At 39.1% G+C, this 19,926-nt stretch overlaps 1 protein-coding gene and 1 non-coding gene across 2 annotated transcripts in view; both read right to left on the bottom strand.

The window, feature by feature from the left end:
* Positions 1 to 4,906: 4,906 nt before the first annotated feature.
* Positions 4,907 to 19,926, bottom strand: part of DSG2 (desmoglein 2) — a 37,447-nt gene continuing 22,427 nt past the window's right edge. The window contains exons 10-15 of the mRNA XM_045527518.1: positions 17,124 to 17,266; positions 16,597 to 16,824; positions 14,611 to 14,838; positions 12,339 to 12,460; positions 10,482 to 10,835; positions 4,907 to 7,692 (exon numbers count right to left, since the gene is read on the bottom strand). Of these exons, the coding sequence (XP_045383474.1) occupies positions 6,670 to 7,692; positions 10,482 to 10,835; positions 12,339 to 12,460; positions 14,611 to 14,838; positions 16,597 to 16,824; positions 17,124 to 17,266 (2,098 nt within the window). The 3' untranslated portion in view covers positions 4,907 to 6,669. The remainder of the gene's footprint in view (positions 7,693 to 10,481; positions 10,836 to 12,338; positions 12,461 to 14,610; positions 14,839 to 16,596; positions 16,825 to 17,123; positions 17,267 to 19,926) is intronic.
* On the bottom strand, positions 7,880 to 8,009 carry LOC123621983. The gene has a single exon (XR_006729361.1). It is a non-coding gene; the product is annotated as a small nucleolar RNA SNORA64/SNORA10 family (small nucleolar RNA).

Below are 19,926 nucleotides of genomic sequence, written 5' to 3'. Positions count from 1 at the left end.
TCCCTCTACCCTTTAACTTGCAGGGATTGGGAATGGCAAGAAGGAATTTCAAGAGAGGACTGAATCTCTCCAATCAACCTTGGCATTTTCTTTCTATCTTTGATGCTTTGTTTATTACAGGCGGTCTTGGTTTTCAGAATAAGCTATTTGTGACTACTTCCTCCACTATATCATGAGTCCCTGGAGGGCAAGGGCTGGGTCTTACTCATCTTTGAATAAATTTAAAGCTATTAAACGGTGTTCTGCACGTAGTGAGAATTCAACAAATCTTTGTTTCACTGAATCTATTTTGCAGAAGAAGTCAACATCTATTCTTAAGATTGGCCCACACCAGGCTCAGTGTGTTATTTGTAAACCCATCGGCCAGTGTCATTTCCTCCAAAGTGCAGCACTTTTAATGGAACCACAGGCTCAAGAATGACCTTCAAGAAAGACATTTTGTATTTCGCCACCAAAGAGCAGTACAGGTTTTATTAGACTTCCATAATCTGGGCCTCGTTTCCCAGGCTACCCTGAAGCATATCACACTTCATCTGGGAGGAGCACAGCTGTGAAGGAAGGTATTGGCCTTTGTGAGTTTGCATTGCTCATAAATTTATTAAATTGCTTTATTTTTTTCCTTCTAGCTTTGATACTGATTGACTTTACCTCTTTTACTGCATGCATTGTGCCATCTTGTGGCCATGGAGCATATAACACTTACAGTTACTCTAATGCTGAGGAATGGTGTTTTGTGTGTGCACAGGATCAGATAATTGTGCTTCTGCTATTCCATCTTATTTCTGTATTCCAGAGGATCTCCACATGGAGAAACATGTGTGTCTTAAAAAGTTGAATTTTCTCTGGTGCAAAAATGGAAAGAGACTTTCTCTCCCTGCTCCCCTTTCCTTGAGCATTTACTTTACAACTTGTAACTGTTAATTCCTCCTCTGTCTTTGACATACAAACCTTTTAAAAAGCAAATGATCCAGCCGGGCGCGGTGGCTCACACCTGTAATCCTAGCACTTTGGGAGGCCGAGGCGGGTGGATCGCTTGAGGTCAGGAGTTCGAGACCAGCCTCAGCAAGAGCGAGACCCCCGTCTCTACTAAAAAATAGAAAGAAATTATCTGGCCAACTAAAATACATACAGAAAAAAATTAGCCGGGCATGGTGGCGCATGCCTGTAGTCCCAGCTACTGGGGAGGCTGAGGCAGTAGGATCGCTTGAGCCCAGGAGTTTGAGGTTGCTGTGAGCTAGGCTGATGCCATGGCACTCACTCTATCCTGGGCAACAGAGTGAGACTCTGTCTCAAAAAAAAAAAAAAAAAAAGTAAATGATCCTTTAAAAGCTTTATAATCAGAAATGTCTTTCTGAAGGACTTGGGACCATCTCTTTGAAATGTAAACCAGAAGAAGATAGCACCCCTGTCTTCCCATCTTGATGGGTGCCTGGCTCCAAACTGTACCTAGCTACCTGTCACAGAGCACTAAGAAGTTTTATTATCCTTTGGATAAAGAAACTTAGCAAACACAATGGCCACCTTACTTGAGGACAAGTTATCATTTATCTTGTGAACACATATGTTCTGACTGGCTACATAAAAAGGTGAGAATTTTTTCTGTCTTTGCAATTTCTTTATGGGTTGCCTGTGACATGTGTATTACATTCTGGTGTAATGCTTATTCAATAGTCAAACTGTTTTCTAAATAAACCTAAAATTTATATGGAATCCCTAAAGCCATCTTGAGAAAAAAGAACAAAACTGGAGGAATCAGATTACCTGACTTCAAATTATACTACAAAATTATAGTAACCAAAGCAGCACGGTACTGGCATAAAAACAGACACATAGATCAATGTAGAGAACTCAGAAATAAATCCACATATTCACAGTGAACTCATTTTTTATAAAGGTACCAAGAACATACACTGAGGCAAGGACAGTCTCTTCAATAAATGGTGCTGGGAAACTGGATATCCATATGTATAAGAATGAAATTAGATCCATATCTCTCACCATATACAAAAATCAAATCAAAATGGATAAAATACTTAAACTTAAACATGAAACTGTTTGAACTCCTTATATATTCTGATTCTTAATCCCTTGTTAGATGGGTTGTTTGCAAATATTTTCCCCCATTCAGTGGGTTGTCTCTTTATTTTGTTGATTGCTTCCTTTGCTGTGCAGAAGCTTTTTAGCTAGATGTGATCCCATTTGTCCATTTTTGTTTTGGATGCCTGTGGTTTTACGGTATTGCTCAAGAAATCTTTGCCTGGACCAGTGTCCTGGAGTGTTTCCCCAAAGTTTTCTTCTAATGGTCTCAGCTTCAGGTCTCAATTAAAGTCTTTAATCAATAGAGGAGCTATAGGGAAATCCTAAAACACACACTACACAAAACAAGGCAAGAAAGAGAGAGCAGAGAAATGAAAAACCAGATGGGACAGAGAGAAAACAAATACCAAGATGGAAGGCTTAAACTTTCCCAGCTTGAGTAATTGCTGCAAAACCTTCCATTAAAAGTCAAATTGTCAAAATGGATAAGGAGGCACAACCTACCCATATTCTGTGTACAAGACAGGTAGAGAGTAAAGGATCCAAAAGATATATTATGGGGACACTAAGCCTAAGAAAGCTGGTGTGGCTGTGTATACATTAAGCAAAGTAGATTTCAAGACAAAGAATATGTTAAAAGAAAAACTTCAGACAAATTAAATTTAACAGAATTTAATTGAGCAAAGAATGATTGGAGAATTGGGCAGCCTTCCTGAACCAGAATAGATTCAGAGTGACTCTGCAATGCTGCATGTTGGGAGAGGATTTATGGACAGAAAAAGGAAAGTGATGTACAGAACATGGAAGTGAGGTACAGAAACGGTAGGATTGGTTACATCTCCACATTTGCCCTCTTTGAACATGGTTTGAACAGTTGGCCGCCTGTGAGTTGTTGAAGTACAGATGCTGTGATTGGCTGAGACTCAGCTATTTGTTGCAAGAGTAGGTTACAGACTGTTTACACATCCAGTTAGGTTACAGTTCACTCTGTAGAAAGAAACCTTTAGGCCAAGTTAAAATATGTAAGGAGGCAGCTTTCGGCGAAACTTAATTTAACAATTATAAGCAGATAAGAGAGACATTTCATAATGGCAAAAGGGTCATTTCTTCAGGAACACACAATAATCCTAAAGTGTTTGTACTTAATAATGCAGATGTAAAGTTTCAAAACACAGGAAGCAAAAGTAGGAAGAATTAAAGGGGAAAATTAGCAAAGCCACAATCAGTAAGAGATTGTAAAACCGTCTCTTTGAAATTAATAGAAAAAGTAGACTAAAAAACCAGCAATGATATAGAGAATTTGAACTACACTAAAATAATGAGACTAAGAAATTTTGGTGTGTTAAAGTAAGATTTAATTATCTGAAAAACCTCATCTCTAGGTGATGCTTGATCAGCAACATTACTTATTGCATACGTTTTGATGTATTGGTGATTGGAATATGGTCTGCAGAAATCAATCAAAAGTTGCTTCCCTGTGCCACTTGGAGTGGGAACAGAGGTCTCACAAATGTAACACAGTCTTCACACCTTAGGATGGATGTCTCGGTGTGCCAGGGTTGTGAATCTTCATTAACGTCACACCATAGTATTGGCAATGTAGGAGACCAGAATATGCTACCTCCAAATATGCCTTTTTAGCATAAGGATTATTTGAACTGATCATTTTGAGAAACGACACAGGAGAAGTTGTGAGGACAGAATGTAAGTTTCCCTTTCGTAAGGCAGATTTACATTGATAAAGGGAATGTCCATTTGTAAGACTCCTTCTCTGTACCAGAAAGAGGATGCTTATAAACCACAAGGTTGTCAATGGAGAAGACACTGGCTTAAATCTGCCTACTAAATCCTACTCTTTCTTACCATATTTTTTCTAGTTATCTTCCCATAATTTGATTTCCTAGCCCAGAAGCCCCAAATCGTCTTTCTTTTGTTTTAGCCCAAGTTGGTATATTGTTAAACTAAATTTGGCCTGAGGCTGTCTCCGTACCTTGAGTCTTTTTGCAATGAACTACAATTTGGCTTGATAAGTAAATGAACCAACAGTCTAATTTAGGAATATATCTGTAACAAATAGCTGAGTCTCAGCCAATCACAGCAGCTGAGTCTCAGCCAGTCACAGGCTGCCAACTGATCAGACCGTGTCCAATTAAGGCAAAGGCTGAGCTGTAACCAATCAAGCTGTTTCTGTACCTCACTTCCATTTTCTATGAATGCTGCCTGCCTCGTTGCAGAGTTCTCTGAACCTCTGGTTTGAGGGCTGCCGAATTTCGTAAGTCGTTATCATTTTAAACCAAGTTGTAACCACCCTTTTGAGTTACTCAACCCAGAGTTTCTCCCATGTATATATGAGATGTACATGCTAACAGACTTCCGTTTTTCTCTTGTTAATCTGTTTTGTTACTCAGCCCCAGCTGAGGACCTAGAAGGGTAAAAGATTTTTTTTCTTCCCCTATAGCAGCAACTCTTTATCTTTTCCCTTGTAAACTATGAGAAGCAATTAAAATAACCTCTCAAACATTGGTAGAATGATTTTATGTTTTGGGGTCAGATATGTGAGCCTTCTCCAGCCAAACCCAATAGGTTACTCTAGTGTTACTTTCTGGGCAGATAGCAACCTTCAATTCCTTAGCAACAAGGTTGCCAGAGTTGGCAAATGGAAATGCAGGGTACCTAGCTTAATTTGTATTTTAGATAAACAACAGATACTTTTTTACTAGGGGCTGGCTGGGGCCGGCTGTTAGCAGATCTAATTAAATAACAAAGTCCAAGAAACACCTGTCTTTTGGGTGTTCTCTCCTCTCAACAATCAAGCTATCTATATTCCTTATAAAATATGATAAAGCAATAAAAAGATACGGAGAAAAGGTCACTCCAAAGGTAGTCTTTTTATTTAAATATTTTATGATGATACAAATATAATCTCCCCCCAAAACAAATGTAAAACTGATGCAAATCACTTTTTCGGGAACAAAGAAAACCATTTAGAAAATGTGTTTATGTTATATACAAGAGACAGGTTAGGTTTTCAAGCCTACCCAAGGAGGAAGCTTAAGACCAAGTTTTGTTTGTTCTGAGTACAGGGGTCACATTTACATTTTCACACAGTAGTGATAGTCCTGTTGCATACTTGGCAAAATATGACTAAGTCTATAATGAAAAGGAAAAAAAAAAGAAACACAGTTATTACTAAGCAGAGAGTAAAAAATTCTAGATTGTGGAAGAGTGACCTCCATTTTAGCTAGACTTAGATGTCTACAAGTATTTGCCCTCATCTATATACAGTGGGAGCACACTGTATAAAATCTTTCAACATTTAAAAAAATGTCTACAAAAGTAAAATTTGAAAGTTTCATTTCCCCAACAAAATATCTTAAAAGTCAAGAAATTAGTCTTTAAAAAATTATGAAAACTATTGTGTTGTGGGAAATATTTATATACTTATGCACACAATATCTTGAAACATTGTTTCTAGGAGTAGTAAAATATAATCTATTGAGGACCTACACAACCCAAATAACTTGTAAAAAACAAGGGCAAGGATGTTGTGCAAAATCAGGTCAATTATTTGAGGTTTTTATAACATAATATTTACTAGCTAGGTAAGCCAGTCAGTCACTTTGAGATATCAGAATACAATCATAGTTTCAAACACAAAATTATAGAAATATAAGGTCTTTTGATATTTTTGGCAATTGTAGATAAGAGAATGGTTTGTACAATTCAGTTTAATTCCACAAATATTTATTTGGCACCATGTTAGGCACTGAGGATATAGAGCAGTGAAGTAGACATGGTTCCCTACCATGACTAGAGAATATAGTTGGTTAATTTAGCTGCTCTAAATTGTAGCTATTTAGAAGATAATGTATCCTGAGTTTTTTATTCATGGCATCTTATTATAAAAAGTAAAATTATTTTATATTTATGAATTTTGTCCTGGATTATTCAATTGAAGTGTTCAAAATTTTTGTGACTGTTGAGATGAGGTATCATGCTACTTTTAAGACCATACGATACACATGTGCATACACACACATGCATTGTCATGTGCACAGAAACATACAATGTGTGTTCTTACCATGCCATTGTTCTCAAATTTAGTCAACCCCACACAGATTAAAAAGGTTCCAGTCTTAAGGAAAACCAACAACAAAATTGGTAACCCAGATTGTGCACACATCTTTGGATAGCTGACTTGTAGACAATCTTAGGTGCAGTAAAATACAGAGTATAGAATATCAATGTTAAATGTGAATATGGTATGCAAAGAGACCCAATCAGTTTCCTGGGTTCTCTCTGGATGGCTGATGAACTGGATACAGTGCTAATTTATAAGTTCTCAGAAGCCAGATTTATTCTCTATTTCTCTTGTTTTGTGAGTATTATTTACATAAATCACTAAAAGGCACCTAAGAAATGGCATCATCCTAAGTAAATCATGAAGCATTTCTGAAATACATTCATAGGAGCAGAGAGCGTGGCCCTTTACATATCAGTGACTGTGAGAAATTTTAAACTGTTTATGTGTCTCTGCATGTCTGTTAAGACTCACGAAAGGCCAGGCATATTGAAAACATGAAACCAGCGCCTGTTAGTTAAACTCTGGGTCAGTTTGTGGCTGGCTGCTATTTAGGAGTAAGAACGCTGTACCGTGCTATGCTTGGTGACTCTGGTGGACGATGTAGTCACAGTAGAATTAGAATGACCAGATTCCTCCAAACCAAAAGTTGGCAGAGTGCCAGAGACGCCAGCTCCAGGGACCAGGGTCTTTCTAGCTTTCACAGAGTCTTCAGCAGGAATTTGGTAACTGGACTGCAGAGTGGAAGCAGGTGCTAGTACTCTTTCTGTCACTGTCACATTCTGTCCTACTGCTACATTGGGCATGGCAAGAGTGGGCTGCACACCTGAGCTGGGGGCTAGGAAGCTCTCTCTTTCCCTCACCATAATGTATTGTGTATCTTGCAGAGGTGGGGTGCCTTCCAGAGGATTAGATGCACCCCCATTAGGCTGTATTATTCTTTCTGTAACCGTGACTTTGCCTTCATTAGCATAATGCTGATCTACCAAGGTAGAAGCTGGAGCATATACCCTCTCTGTCACTATAAGGCTCTGCGGCTGTGTGGGACCCAGGATCACAGTGCTTGGTGGCATAGTGGAGCCCGTGGCATAGGAAGTTTCTGTTACTATAATATTACTAGAAGCCAATGGATCAGGAAGAGGTGTAGCTACCTTTTGAGCCTGCCTAGAAGATACCGATCTTTCAGTGACTATTTCCTGAGTTACTTTCTCTGCATTTGCTTCCTGCAAAGATTTTGGAACTTGAAAGCTACTGCCAGAGGCATAAATATTCTCTGAATCAACCTTAGTTTGCTCATAGAGTGTACGTGAAGCTGCGTTTGTACTTGTTTTTGTGACAGGTTTTTGCTTCTGCTCAATTTGCACATCTGTGTCTATTTTTTGACCTATGCAAACTTCAGCTAGTGTCTTGAATTTAAGTCCCAAATCATCTAAGAAGCGGTCGTCCTGCTCTCCCTCAATAAAACTGCAGCAGCCAAGGGAACCGTGCAGGGATTCGGTTTCTTCTTGAGAGTAAACCAGAAGGCAATCTTTGGCTGTGTGCGTCTCATCGCTCTCAGAGTAAGAGGCTGCTTTCTAAAATGCAAATAAAAACAGACACAAATAATTAGCAACACCAAGTCCTTTAAAAACCAGACTCTATATTCCCATTCAAAATGCATAACCCGAATCTAATTACAAGGAAACATCAGAGAAAAACAAATAAAGAGAGATCCTACACCATCACTGGCCTGTATTCTCTTTTTTTCTTTCTTTCTTCAGGACCCGTTGAGCCTCTCAAGGAAAGAGAGGCCACCATAAGGCCAGTCTGAGGTCCTGAGATCCTTCCTCTCGCTCCCCATTACGAAGTCACACAGATGAAGCCAAGTGTGACTGTGCAGAACTGAGAGAGTCTGCCCTGTATTCTTAAAAAAATATTAATATCATAAAAAACAAAGAAAGGTAGAGGGGACTATTTCAGATTAAAGGAGACTAAAGTGTCCTGGTAACGAAATGAAATACAGGATCCTGGACAAGAAAAACAAGTGCTATAAAAGACATGATTGTGACAGTTCAAATTGAAATATGGACTGTGTCAATAGTAAATTTCTGAATTTGTTAACTGTATTGCGGTAATGTAAGAGAAGGTGTGTGTACATGTGTGTGTGACACAGAGAGGAAGAGAATGGAGAAGCAAATAGTGAATGTGACAAAGTGTTAATAATTGGGTAATCTGGGTGAAGAGTGTACAGGAATTCAAAATTTCTACTATTCTTGCAAATTTTCTGATAACTTTGAAATTATTTCCAAATCCAGTTAGTACATACACAGAAAACCAAGACTGACTTGAGCAGGATTAGCGTGGAGAAGAAAAACACGTCAAAATAAAACAAATAGGATACTAGAATCAAGCTTAGCAATGAGACAGAAAGGGACAAGAAGTGGTTTTCCTTGACACTAACCATATCTGTCAAGCTAATACTTGCGGGGTGCAGGATGGTATGAAAGGAAGGGTGGAAAAAAGTGGGAAAACACTCTAGTAACTTGCAATTTTAGAACACGGGACAGAAATAAATTGCCTTCCTGAATGGAAGCCCCTCCCCTAACTCTGAAGTGCCTCCCAGATGCTAACACTCCAACTTTGCCCATCACCATGCGGACACAGGGACCTTGTTTTTAAAGAAAGGCACCTAGTCCTGCTTTTTTTTTTTTAAATTATTTTTACTGTCTGTATGATCTGCAGTAATGTTCTTTATTTCATTTCTTATGTCCATAATTTGTGTCTATACCCTTTATATAATATCTCAAATAATCTAAGAGGTTTATCAATTTTTTGATCTCTTTAAATAAGTTTTTGGTTTCATTGCTTTTATATCTATCTTCTTTTGTTTAACATTTAATTGATTTTGCCTCTAAAATTCATTATTACCTTATTTCTGCTTGCTTTGTTTTTAATTTGCCCTTCTTTTTGTAACTTTTTAAGGGGGAAGCTTAAGTCACTGATTTGTGACCCGTCTTCTAATATAATCACCTTTGCTATGAATTTCTCTCAAAGCACTGTTTTAGCAGTGCCCCACTAATTTTGAGAAATAAAGTGTGATTTAATTTTCAATCAGTTCAAAATGTTTTCTAATTGATCCTGTTATTTTTTTTTTCTTTTATCCACAGGTTATTTAGAAAGGTATAATTTACAAATATTTGGATATATCTCTGTTATCAATCTCTGATTGAATTTCTTGTTCTCAAAGTACATTGTATGACTACAATTCTTTTACATTTATTTACATTTATTTTATGTCCTGGAATAGAGTCTATATTGAAAAGAATGTGGACTCTGCTTTTGCTGCAAAAGGTTCTATCAATGCCAATCAGATCCAGTCAGTTGACAGCGCTGTATGTTTCCTACATCTTACTGATTTTCTGTCTGCTTGTTCTTTCAGTTATGAATAGAAGAGGTTGAACTCTCCAACTATAATTATCGATCTGTCTATTTCTCTTTTAGTTCTATCAGTTTTTGCTTCAAGGTTTTAAATTTCTATTGTTAGGTACTGACGTGTTCAAGAGTTTTAGGCTTCCTGATGAATTGACCCATTCTCTGTTATGAAATATCCCCGATTATTTCTGGTAATAATCCTTGTTCCAAAATGCATGGTGTTCCTTTGTAACACTTTTATTTTCAGTTCCGCTTCTAACTCCTAATCCCAGGTATGAGCTTCCTTACTGCATCTGATCATCTTTCCTGAAACTCTCCTCACCATTTTTTTTGGTGAACCCTCTTGATAGCAAAGCCAAATACTCTCAGGCAGAAGGTGAAATTCAAGTGGACTTAATATCAGTAGATTGTGTCTTTTCGGTCATGTATTCTCTGCCCTTCCCTACCGGGCTCATCCCTATCAAGCCTGCTCCTGAAGAGGGATGGAACTTTCTGACCCACTGACATCCGTCTTGAGCACATGACTTGCTTTGATCAATGAAATATGAGTGTAAACAGGTGGAGGCTTTCAGGGCCATTGTCTGGTTCTGCCTTGTTCTTTTCCCGGGGCCACAAGGACAGCAAGTGTCCCAGGTACAATCTGCTCTCTCACTGTGCATCTTGGAATGAAAACAGCCCGAAGCAGAGCAGAGCAGAGCAGAGCTGACCGGCAAAAACACGAATGTAAGTGAGAAATACAACTTTGTGAGAACTAACACTGTGGGGTCCCCTGTTAGCACAGGGTAATTTAGCTACACTGACTGATTCAATTATCTCTTATTGCCTATAAGCATTTCCTTAAAAAACCCCCAAACCCCCCAAAGTTTCATTTAGATCCAAGGCAATGATTACCCTAATAATATCACATCCGTATATAAATGATTTTTCCCCACACATAAAAACCAATCCTTACATCAGTGAAATAACTTCTTAAGAATTCCTCGTTCACCGCACCAGCAGCAGCTCGAGCTCCGGCCATGTCTCTGGAAGCCCCCACCACTTCCCTGGAAGCCCCTGTGGCTCGTGTGGTCCTTATGCTTTCAGCACCCGTGACAGCTCCTGCTGTCCCTGTAACTTGGGCAGCCGCGCCAGTCAGAAGGCTTCTGTGTTCTTCCCATCTTCCCTCCATCTCAGACATCTCCTGCTGCCCTTTGGTAAAGGACGCAGAGCTACTTCCTTTCACAGTGGCTTCCTTGGTCATACCTCCGACGCCATTTCTCACTGCTAGACTATCCCCTTGATCCACTGCCAGAAGCGGCAGCACCACCTGTGAGAACACATACATTTGAGAACTGGATTAGAAGGCTGGAGGGTTGGTGCAGCTGCTGGAAGAATCTGAGCTGAGTGGGCGTAGGTAGCAATAAGCTAATTCCACAGAGGCCAGTTAGAAAAAATACTGTGGGTTGAATAACTTTGCTCTGTCACCCAAGCTCAAGTGTAGTGGTACGGTCATAGCTCACTGTAATCTCAAACTCCTGGGCTCAAGTGATCTTCTTACCTTGACCTCCTGAGTAGCTGGGACTACAGATACGTGCCACCACACCTGGCTCATTCTTTTTTTCCTATTTTTTGTAGTGATGGGGTCTCACTATGTTGCCCACTCTGTTCCTGAACTCCTAGCCTCAAATGATCCTTGTGCCTCAGCCTCCTGAGTCACTGGGACCACAGGTGTGAGCCACTGCTCCTGGTAGGCTGAATAACTTCTATTTGAGTCTTGCGAAGATCTCTCTCCTTCCACCTTCTCATTTCATAGATGATTACAGTCCAAGGAGGAAACAAAGCATTCACGTACAGTCTCCGCTCATTTACTCCACTGGCACCAGTGGCATTTCAACCTTCCTCTGGAGTTTGGTCCTTTCTTCTAAGTTCTCTAAGGTTAGAAAACTCTTAATTTTGTTTTTAGCTGGATACATGGCCTCCCAAAATAAAGACTATATTTCCAAGCCTCTGATGCTACGAGGTATAGCCACCCGACTAAATTGCGGTCAATGTGAATGGAGCAGAAATGGTGTATGCAACTTCTGGTAGGTGTGCTTGAAGAGCTGTTCTTCACTCTCCCCCCATCTGCTGGCTGGAGTGTGGGGACAGCAGTGAGTGTCTGGAACATGAGGATGGGGTGGGAATGGAACTCGTCCATGGAGGAGAAACAGGAAAGGGGGAGATAGGAGTCACATTGTGGAGGAATCGTCATGTTGATCCTGGCCTGCCCATGTTCATGTTTACATCACTGTTATGAAAATGACAGTCGATGCTAAATCTTACCCTATAAGAAAGGGTGCTCATGGCAGATGGTGGTGAGCGCTCCAGGGTGAAGACGCAATAGAGAGGCAAAGGGAAATGGCTCCTAAGTGGTTGGCAAAGGGGATTTTGCAATGTTTTACAAGTGCCACGGGGCTTGTGGGTTTATCTCTGCCAATCCTATGTTTGGAGGGAATGGAGACAGGGCACTTCTTGGCTGTGGAAGACTCCCCATTTAATACTGGGACAAACATTTCTATCCTAAATCCCTACATACTCTAGTTCTCCCTGACCCTTGCTCTATGTTCTCTGAACACAGGACATGTTACAGGAGAGTGAAACCATCTCAACCCCGCCCTGTCAACAAACAAAAAACATGTTGTCATTTGAACCCTTTGTTTAACAAAGGCATGTGAGTGAAGTCTGTAATAACCACTTTACCCATTCATGATCAGAAATGCTAGAAACACTTCCCAAGGCCCTTTAAAACCCCCAAAAGAAGACAAGTTATATTGACATCCGAGGACCTGACCTTGTCTTCAGGTGGCGCCCCTTCATTGTTCCAAGGATGCAGCATCTCTATCGTGCCAGGTATGGGGGTAAAGCCTTTGGCGCCGTCTCCACAATGGCACATCAGCAGTAGAAATGGTACAACTACACAGACACAAAATTGAGTGACAGAGAAGGTAAATCCTGACATATTTCTAAAATTATATTGCATAATTTTGGCATTTGCATAACACTTCCTGGCGTTGTCTTCACTTATTTACAGCTCTATTTTTCTTTTTTGGAGATGAGGTCTTGTTTTGTTGCCTAGGCTAGAGTGCAGTGCCATTACCATAGCTCATTGCGACCTCAAGCGATCCTCCTGCCGCAGACTCCTGAGTAGCTGGGACTACAGGTGCGTGCCACCACTCCCGGCTAACTTTTTAAATTTTTTGTAGAGATGGGGGTTTCACTATGTTGCTCAGGCTGCTCTTGAACTCCTGAGCTCAAGCAATCTTCCTGCCTCAGCCTCTCAAAGTACTGGGATTATAGGCATGAGCCACTGCACCCAGGCAACGGCCCTATTTTTCCTTTCTTCACCCTGATCCAGCCTTACCAAGCTTGTTTCTGGTGAGTTACACCAAAGCCTGAAGGCAGCATGAGAGAGTCCTACAGATTTGAAGGCCTCGTTCATCACAAAGAGGCTGTCTACGGTTACTAAGTGGAGTACCAAGACTGGATTAGAGAGTATCAAATCACCAAAACCAATTTAAAGATTAATTTTTTTTTAAGATCATTGTCCAAATTTTTTTTTTAATTCACTGTCCACAAAAAAATGTACTATTAGAAAGATCAAAAGCTCCTAAGAGTAAAATATCTTAATATATTACAATATTTGAGAACACTGAAACTGCTATAATATTTCACCCTAGAGTAAAATTTTGCACAAGGCATGACTCTCTGAGGTCCCAATTAACCTTTGACTCACCTAAGTATTTTCCAAAATGATTCTACTATGTTAAAAATCCTTAGAATATATATAATATTTCATCTAGAATTAAATATAATTTCAGAGATCACTCCTTAAATTTTATTCTACCTCTAGGAGGAAGAAAAGACCAATGCTGGCCAAGGGATCAAGGCAGGAAAGAATTAACCACATCTGCCACTCCCACCTGGCAGCTTCCAGTGATGAACTGACTACCCCCTAGATTCCTTTTTATGTAAAATAGTCAACAGCATGGTAACTATAGCTATTGTAATTAATAAAAAGATTGGAATCAGCCAGTAGCAATTCAACAATTTCAACAAATATTAATCAAGTATCTGTTATGTGCCAAGTGCCACATTAGTCTGCAGGGAATCTGAGAGGAGAAGGCAGTGGAAGGAATGCTTGGGTAAAAGCAGCAGTGCTGGCTCCAGTACCTACCTACAAACATGGCAAGCTGAGACAAGTCACTGACCATTAAGTGTCTGTATCTCTACCCACAAAGTGGAGATAATGGTATAAAAGTACACTGTAAACTGTCGAGTGCTGTGTATTCAACTGAGTATCTACTAATGGCTCTAACAGGCTCCTCCTTTGTCACTGAAATAGCCTAGGCTCACTTGGAGGTGGTCCTCTGCCCAAGTTCAGTGGTCAAGTGGAGTGGTATTCCACGTGTCCCCAGGTTGCAGTCCCTGTTCTCTCATGAAAGGAAACCTGAGTCTTCGGAGGGCAGGCAGGACTGGTGGAGAACACGTTGCCAGTGTTGGGAACCAGAAGTGTGCTCAGAGGGTCTGACTACTGGGGGCCCTGGTGGAGGGCAGGAGCACGGGGTAGTGGGCAGGCAGAGCTCTGATAAGCTGCATGTGCAAAGCAAGGATCGACTGGAATAAGCTGGGTTTGTACAATAAGCTCATGTCCATAATCCAAATTCATGCAATGGATATTTTCTGAGAGCCTGCCATGTGCAAAGCTCTGTTCTAAGGTACCAGAAACACAGCAGTGAAGAGAATAAACAACATGCTGCCCTCACAGAGCTCATCAAAATAGGGGCACCAATAAGGTTTATGCCAAAGGTAGCTGAAGAGCACGCATGACCTCAGTTATTTCAATCAGAAAATGATACATATTTATAAAACAAAATTCTGAAGGGTCCTACAATAAGCTTTGGTGAATTTATCAATCATCAAGTATCGCTTCCCTATTCACCCTCAGAAGCATTCTAATGTGGTTAAACAATAATTGTGAAGAAATCAATGACTACCATAGTAACGAATCACTAGTAGTGCATGCAAATCACTAAGAGCTAAAAAGTGGCTTTTGAAAGACTTACGTAGCAAGAGCAGGAGGGCCAAAATCATGAGTGCAATTGCTGCGGGTCCCAGGCCCACATAGGAGCTGTGAAGCGCTTTTGCGCAGCCGCTGCCGTGCAGACACTCACACACCGTGAGCGTGAGGATCTGCTTTTCAGGGCAACTGAAGCCCTGATTATCCGAAATCAGGAACTGAATTTCATTTCGCCCAAGGTTTTGCTCGCTTTGTTGCAGCAGCACACTGGTACCTATAACGGTAGGAGGCAAAAGAATATAAAAATGAGTGATTACCAAGGAAGGGGCAAAATGAGATTTACAGAAATATTCTTTCATTGCTGACAATAGTTAGCTCCCGTTAGAGGCTTTCGTCTTCCTTCACTTCTCACTGAATTCACATTGTGTGCTTGCTGAAATTCTGTCCATAGGTCCTGAATATGCAGCTTCAGTACTAAAGGATCGGATATGGACACCTTATTTTCATGATGATTAATTGCAACCAATGTGTGTGGTCTACCAAGACTGGTCTACATACTAGGAATGCAGTGATAAGTGGTGAGTTAAATAGCATTTCTATGGAATGACTTTATCTTACCATTTCTTAAAAAAACTTTATTAAGGCAAATTTTAAACACAGACAACAGAAGAACATAATAACCCCATGGTATCTATCTCCAGCTTTAATAGTTGCCAACAATCGGCCAATCTTGTTTTATCTAGTCCCCTCCTTTTTGTTTCCAACACTGTATATTCAAAATTAAAAAAAAATTAACACCTACAGAAAAGTTGAAAGAATATCACAATGAACATCAATAAACCTTTCACTAATTGTTCACAATTTTCAACATACTTTTTTCTCCCTCTATACAGCCACTTTTTTAAAAACTTTTTTAGAACTAGCTCAAGGTAAGTTACAGATAGCATGAAATTTTTCAGCATGTACCTTCTAAGGCTAATGGTTACTAGCACTCTTAAGAAATTTATTACTGACATAATATTATCTATTAATAATATAGAACTCAATGTGTTTATAAGTTAAATTTATTGGAATTTTAGAGTATAAGGATCATAGGGAAGTTTTACTTATTAATTCAGATCACTGAAATACCTAAGAAAACCATACTAAATTTATATAAATGCAGTTTGAAATGTTAAAGGTATTTAATTTGAGAATTGGACCAAACATTATTCAAAGCCTCTTAAAATTAAAGTATTTGCTGAAATTAAAATAACATAATAAACCTGTGAATTAAGAAAAACTTGGGCATTGCATTTGAAACTTTTCTGAAATGAATGCTAATTGTTTACAACAAAATAGTTTTCTGGGTAGACTTTTCCATATTCAAAACCATCCTGAAGGACACCTAAAAACACACATCAATACATCATATGGTCCACACGTCCCTGTGCCCAAGATAGGGACATATGGGCGTGTCCACTGGCATGGGGGCGTATCAGACAGATAAAGCATCTTCATCATATTCTAGCTGTGTGACTTTGAGCAAGTTACTTACCTCTAGTCAAGCCAAGGTGTCCCGAGCTTTAATCAGGGAATAATGTTATAAAGTAAGGACTAAATATGGTAATATACGGGAAGGGCTAGCAGAGTGCCTGGCATATAGTGTGTGCTCAGTAGGTGTTATTTTAAATGGAATTGTTGTTCCTACACTTCAAGATTTTTAGAAGACACTATGATTGTTGTGCTTCGAAAGGCTTGGTACTCCTCACCTTATGAGACAAAATTACTTCAAGAGCTATTGGGAGACTACCCACCTACCTTCAAGACATTTTAGGTTATTTTTCTTCCCTCCAAAGGCATACAAAAAAATACTAACGATATTATGAAAGATCTAAATGCCTACAAGATCAGAACCTCATTTTATAAATTCCTTTAAAAGTTGTACTGGAAATATACTTTACGAGAAGAAACACAATCTATATTATAAATACTTTAGATATCTATCATGTTTAACATTTGGATTTTAATGTAGCCCAATGGTTTTGCTTACTTTCTTGGCGTACTATTTTCCATTTTTCTGCCATTCCGGGTGGTTGGTCAACGACAGAGAAACTGAAAGGGCCACTGTTCGGGTACCCATCCAGGTCCTCCGCAGTAACATTCACATATGGTACATCATCACAGATACTCTGCACTGGGTCCACTAGTGTGGGACAATTGTCATTGATGTCTTCAACCATGATCCTGACAGTGCCAGTGATGGTTTTTCTTGGATGATCTTAAAAAAAAAAAAAAAGAAAGAAAAAGTATGTGTATTCTGATCCTATTGCTTACAATGGATATAGTTTGAATTTTCTTGCCAATTTGGTATGAAAAAGGGACTAACCACTTAGGACAATTTCTGTCCTAGAAATGTTTCATATTCAGACCAAGTAATATCTTTTAATTCCCTAAATGTGAGGGTTTATTCATTAGTGAGATTAGGTTTTTACACATGATCAAAACAAAGTTTTCTGATGTTGGAAAATAAATATCTAAAGACATATCACTAAGAAAAATATCTATTTAATAACTTACCTTCTGATATAGCCAAAATCTTTACAGTGTATGTACCATTTTGGACATATCTAGATTCAAAATCAGGAATTTTTGCAAGTTTAATTTCAGATGTGACTGGATCCACACTGACCCAATTGTCTATATCTTCCAATTTTGCATATCTGTTATAAAACAAACATAAAATTAATTTTGAATTCTGGATAAACTGGGAATCTCTAACATATACAACTCTTTCAAGCTTAATTTTCTTCTCATTATATATATTGTTGTTATAGGCATTTGTTTTGAACGTTTTCAATTTCTTGAAAATCAAAAACATCCATCCTAAAAGCCCTTCTCTTTACCGCATATCACACTTACTTGGAACCTTCCTTACTCCTGTAACATACAAGACACATAATTAAGGCTGATCATCCTCAGCCCACTAACCCAGGAGGTTTGTAAGCTGCTCTGTAGTCTGTCCTACAGCTTTGACCTAGTCTCTCTTAAATTTGGAGTAAACTTTTGGGGAATAATTTAGTTACACAACAAGGACTGGTGGAGATAAGTACATTCTATTGTTTATTGGGGTATTCCCAACATTTACAATATCAACTTTAAAAATCAGTGATTGCCTTAAATGGAAGCATCTAAAAATTCTGGAATAGAATTGTTAGGAGCAATAACTTTCTTTCAGGTAGAACTGGTTAAAAGGGAAAACAATGCTGATAAAATGACTTCTGGGTTTCTTCCCTCAAAGCAAGGAGAATTAGTGTGGAAAGAAGCCAACTTTGGGAAGCCAAGGAGAATATTCATTTTATGTTTTCAGAAATGTGTGTAATTAATATCATCAAGTTTAGCATATAAAAATAGAAATACAAACCAAATATATGAGTATCTGATTCAGTCAATTAAATTGATAATTTATTTTCTATTAAGTGGTTGTTGAAGCACACAGGAATGAGTGGCTAATTTACAGCAATATTTATTTATAGTGCTCTTTAAAGAAATTCTAATTATATGCTTGAACTAAATTTTTCTGCCTCTTAATATTCCCACTAGTAAATAATATTATAATACATTTGGATTTTCACAAGTATTTCTGAATTTCATGTCTGAAATTTGAAAGCCTGGACTGAAGTTGTTGTCAATGGTTTCCCAATATTCATACTTATGATAAAGGCAGAGTATTAGTAATAAGGACCATATTTCACAGTGCAATGCTTTGTGTTAGCCCATTTAGGAAGTTTTCAGGCTGGGCGTGGTGGCTCATGCCTGTAATCCTAGCACTTTGGGAGGCTGAGGTGGGAGGATTGCTTGAGCTCAGGAGTTCAAGACCAGCCTGGGCAATAGTGAGGCCCCATCTCTGTTGTAAAAATCATACACCATTCTAAGTAGCATGGCTGTTCACATGTTATATCAAATATCCATAAGTAGCTGATACACATGAATAATCAGAAAAACAGTAAATTATGACAAAGCAAAGGGAATGATCTTTCTACTGCCCTTACCAACATTTCAAAATGATAATCGGTAATTTTTAATAGTTAGGTGAACATTTGCAAAATAACTTAGCTGTGACTTCCATTCCTTATCTGTAAAATAATAGGTTGGAGCCAATCTTTAAAATCTTTCTCATTCTAAAGTTGTGATTTGTATGCTAAAGAACTAAATAAAACATTTTTGAGAAATAAAGAGGCCTGGTTCATTATTCCTCCAGGCAGAACATGTAATCTTTTGATATATTGATAGCCCCTAATAAAAATAGCAGCCAAAATTAAATAATTTGGTGGGAAACAGAAGCTTCAACAGACAGCCACATATTATTGGTAGATAATTAATTAGAACATATAAACTTCCCAGTGGATAGCAGTGAGAAATTATCTTACAGAAAATTCATCCTCAATTTTGGGGACTCAGTTAGGCACAGAGCTATGGAAATTGCAGCTAGACCACATAACTTGAGAGAAATGCGGCTGGCTCCGACAGATAGGGTCGGCCACAGATGGTTGCCAACGTAGACAACATAGTAGAAGCTATTTGTTAATTTTATTTTGAAAAAAGGTAATCTGATCAATGCTATTAAAAGGAGATTCACTAAAAGGAAGGAAGTCGTTGAAGAGCTTATTCCACGTTCTCATTCTTACTACAGTTGGCCACACTTCTAAACACAACGCTTTATGAAGTGCTGGCACACAGGGACTGTTATGGTTTGAATGTTGGTAACCCCTCAAAATTCGTATGTGAACCTAATGCTCAATAAGACAGTATTAAGAGGCGGGGCCTTTGGGAAGTAATTCATAAATGAGATTAGTGCTCTTTATAAAAGAGGGTCCACTGAGCTCCCTTTGGCTACGTGAGCAAGAAGGCCCTGTCTTGGAAGCAGACAGCAAGCCTCACCCGATACCAGATCTGTTGACTGGTGCCTTGATTTTGGACTTCCCAGCCTCCAGAACTGTGAGCAAAAAAATCTGTTTATAAATTCCTCAGTCTAAGGTATTTTCAGTACAGCAGCTCCAAGAGACTAGGACAGGAACACAGGCATAAGGACATTCAGGCACCTGAGCGGCTCTGGCACTGACCAGGAAGCCACTATACTTGTGTGTCTAGGGCAGCAGGGGGGGATTTTTTAAATTCAGCTGGAATAACTGGAACTAGGCCTCCCTAAACAAGCTCTGTAGAGAGCAGGCATGGCCCTGAGATCTAAGGTGCAAGTTTACCTCGAACATCTAAAGATATCATGCAAATCTAAGGTGTCACTATAGAGTGGACACAACGCAGTCCCTTCCAGCACAGTGGCAGCCTCTAGTAGGTTTTCAATGAATGTATTGTGAGTAAAGGT

Source organism: Lemur catta, chromosome 16, assembly GCF_020740605.2.
Source record: "Lemur catta isolate mLemCat1 chromosome 16, mLemCat1.pri, whole genome shotgun sequence".
NCBI classification, from domain to species: Eukaryota; Metazoa; Chordata; class Mammalia; order Primates; family Lemuridae; genus Lemur; species Lemur catta.
The sequence above is the reverse complement of the archived record's forward strand: the minus strand, read 5'-3'. Positions and strand labels throughout refer to the sequence as shown.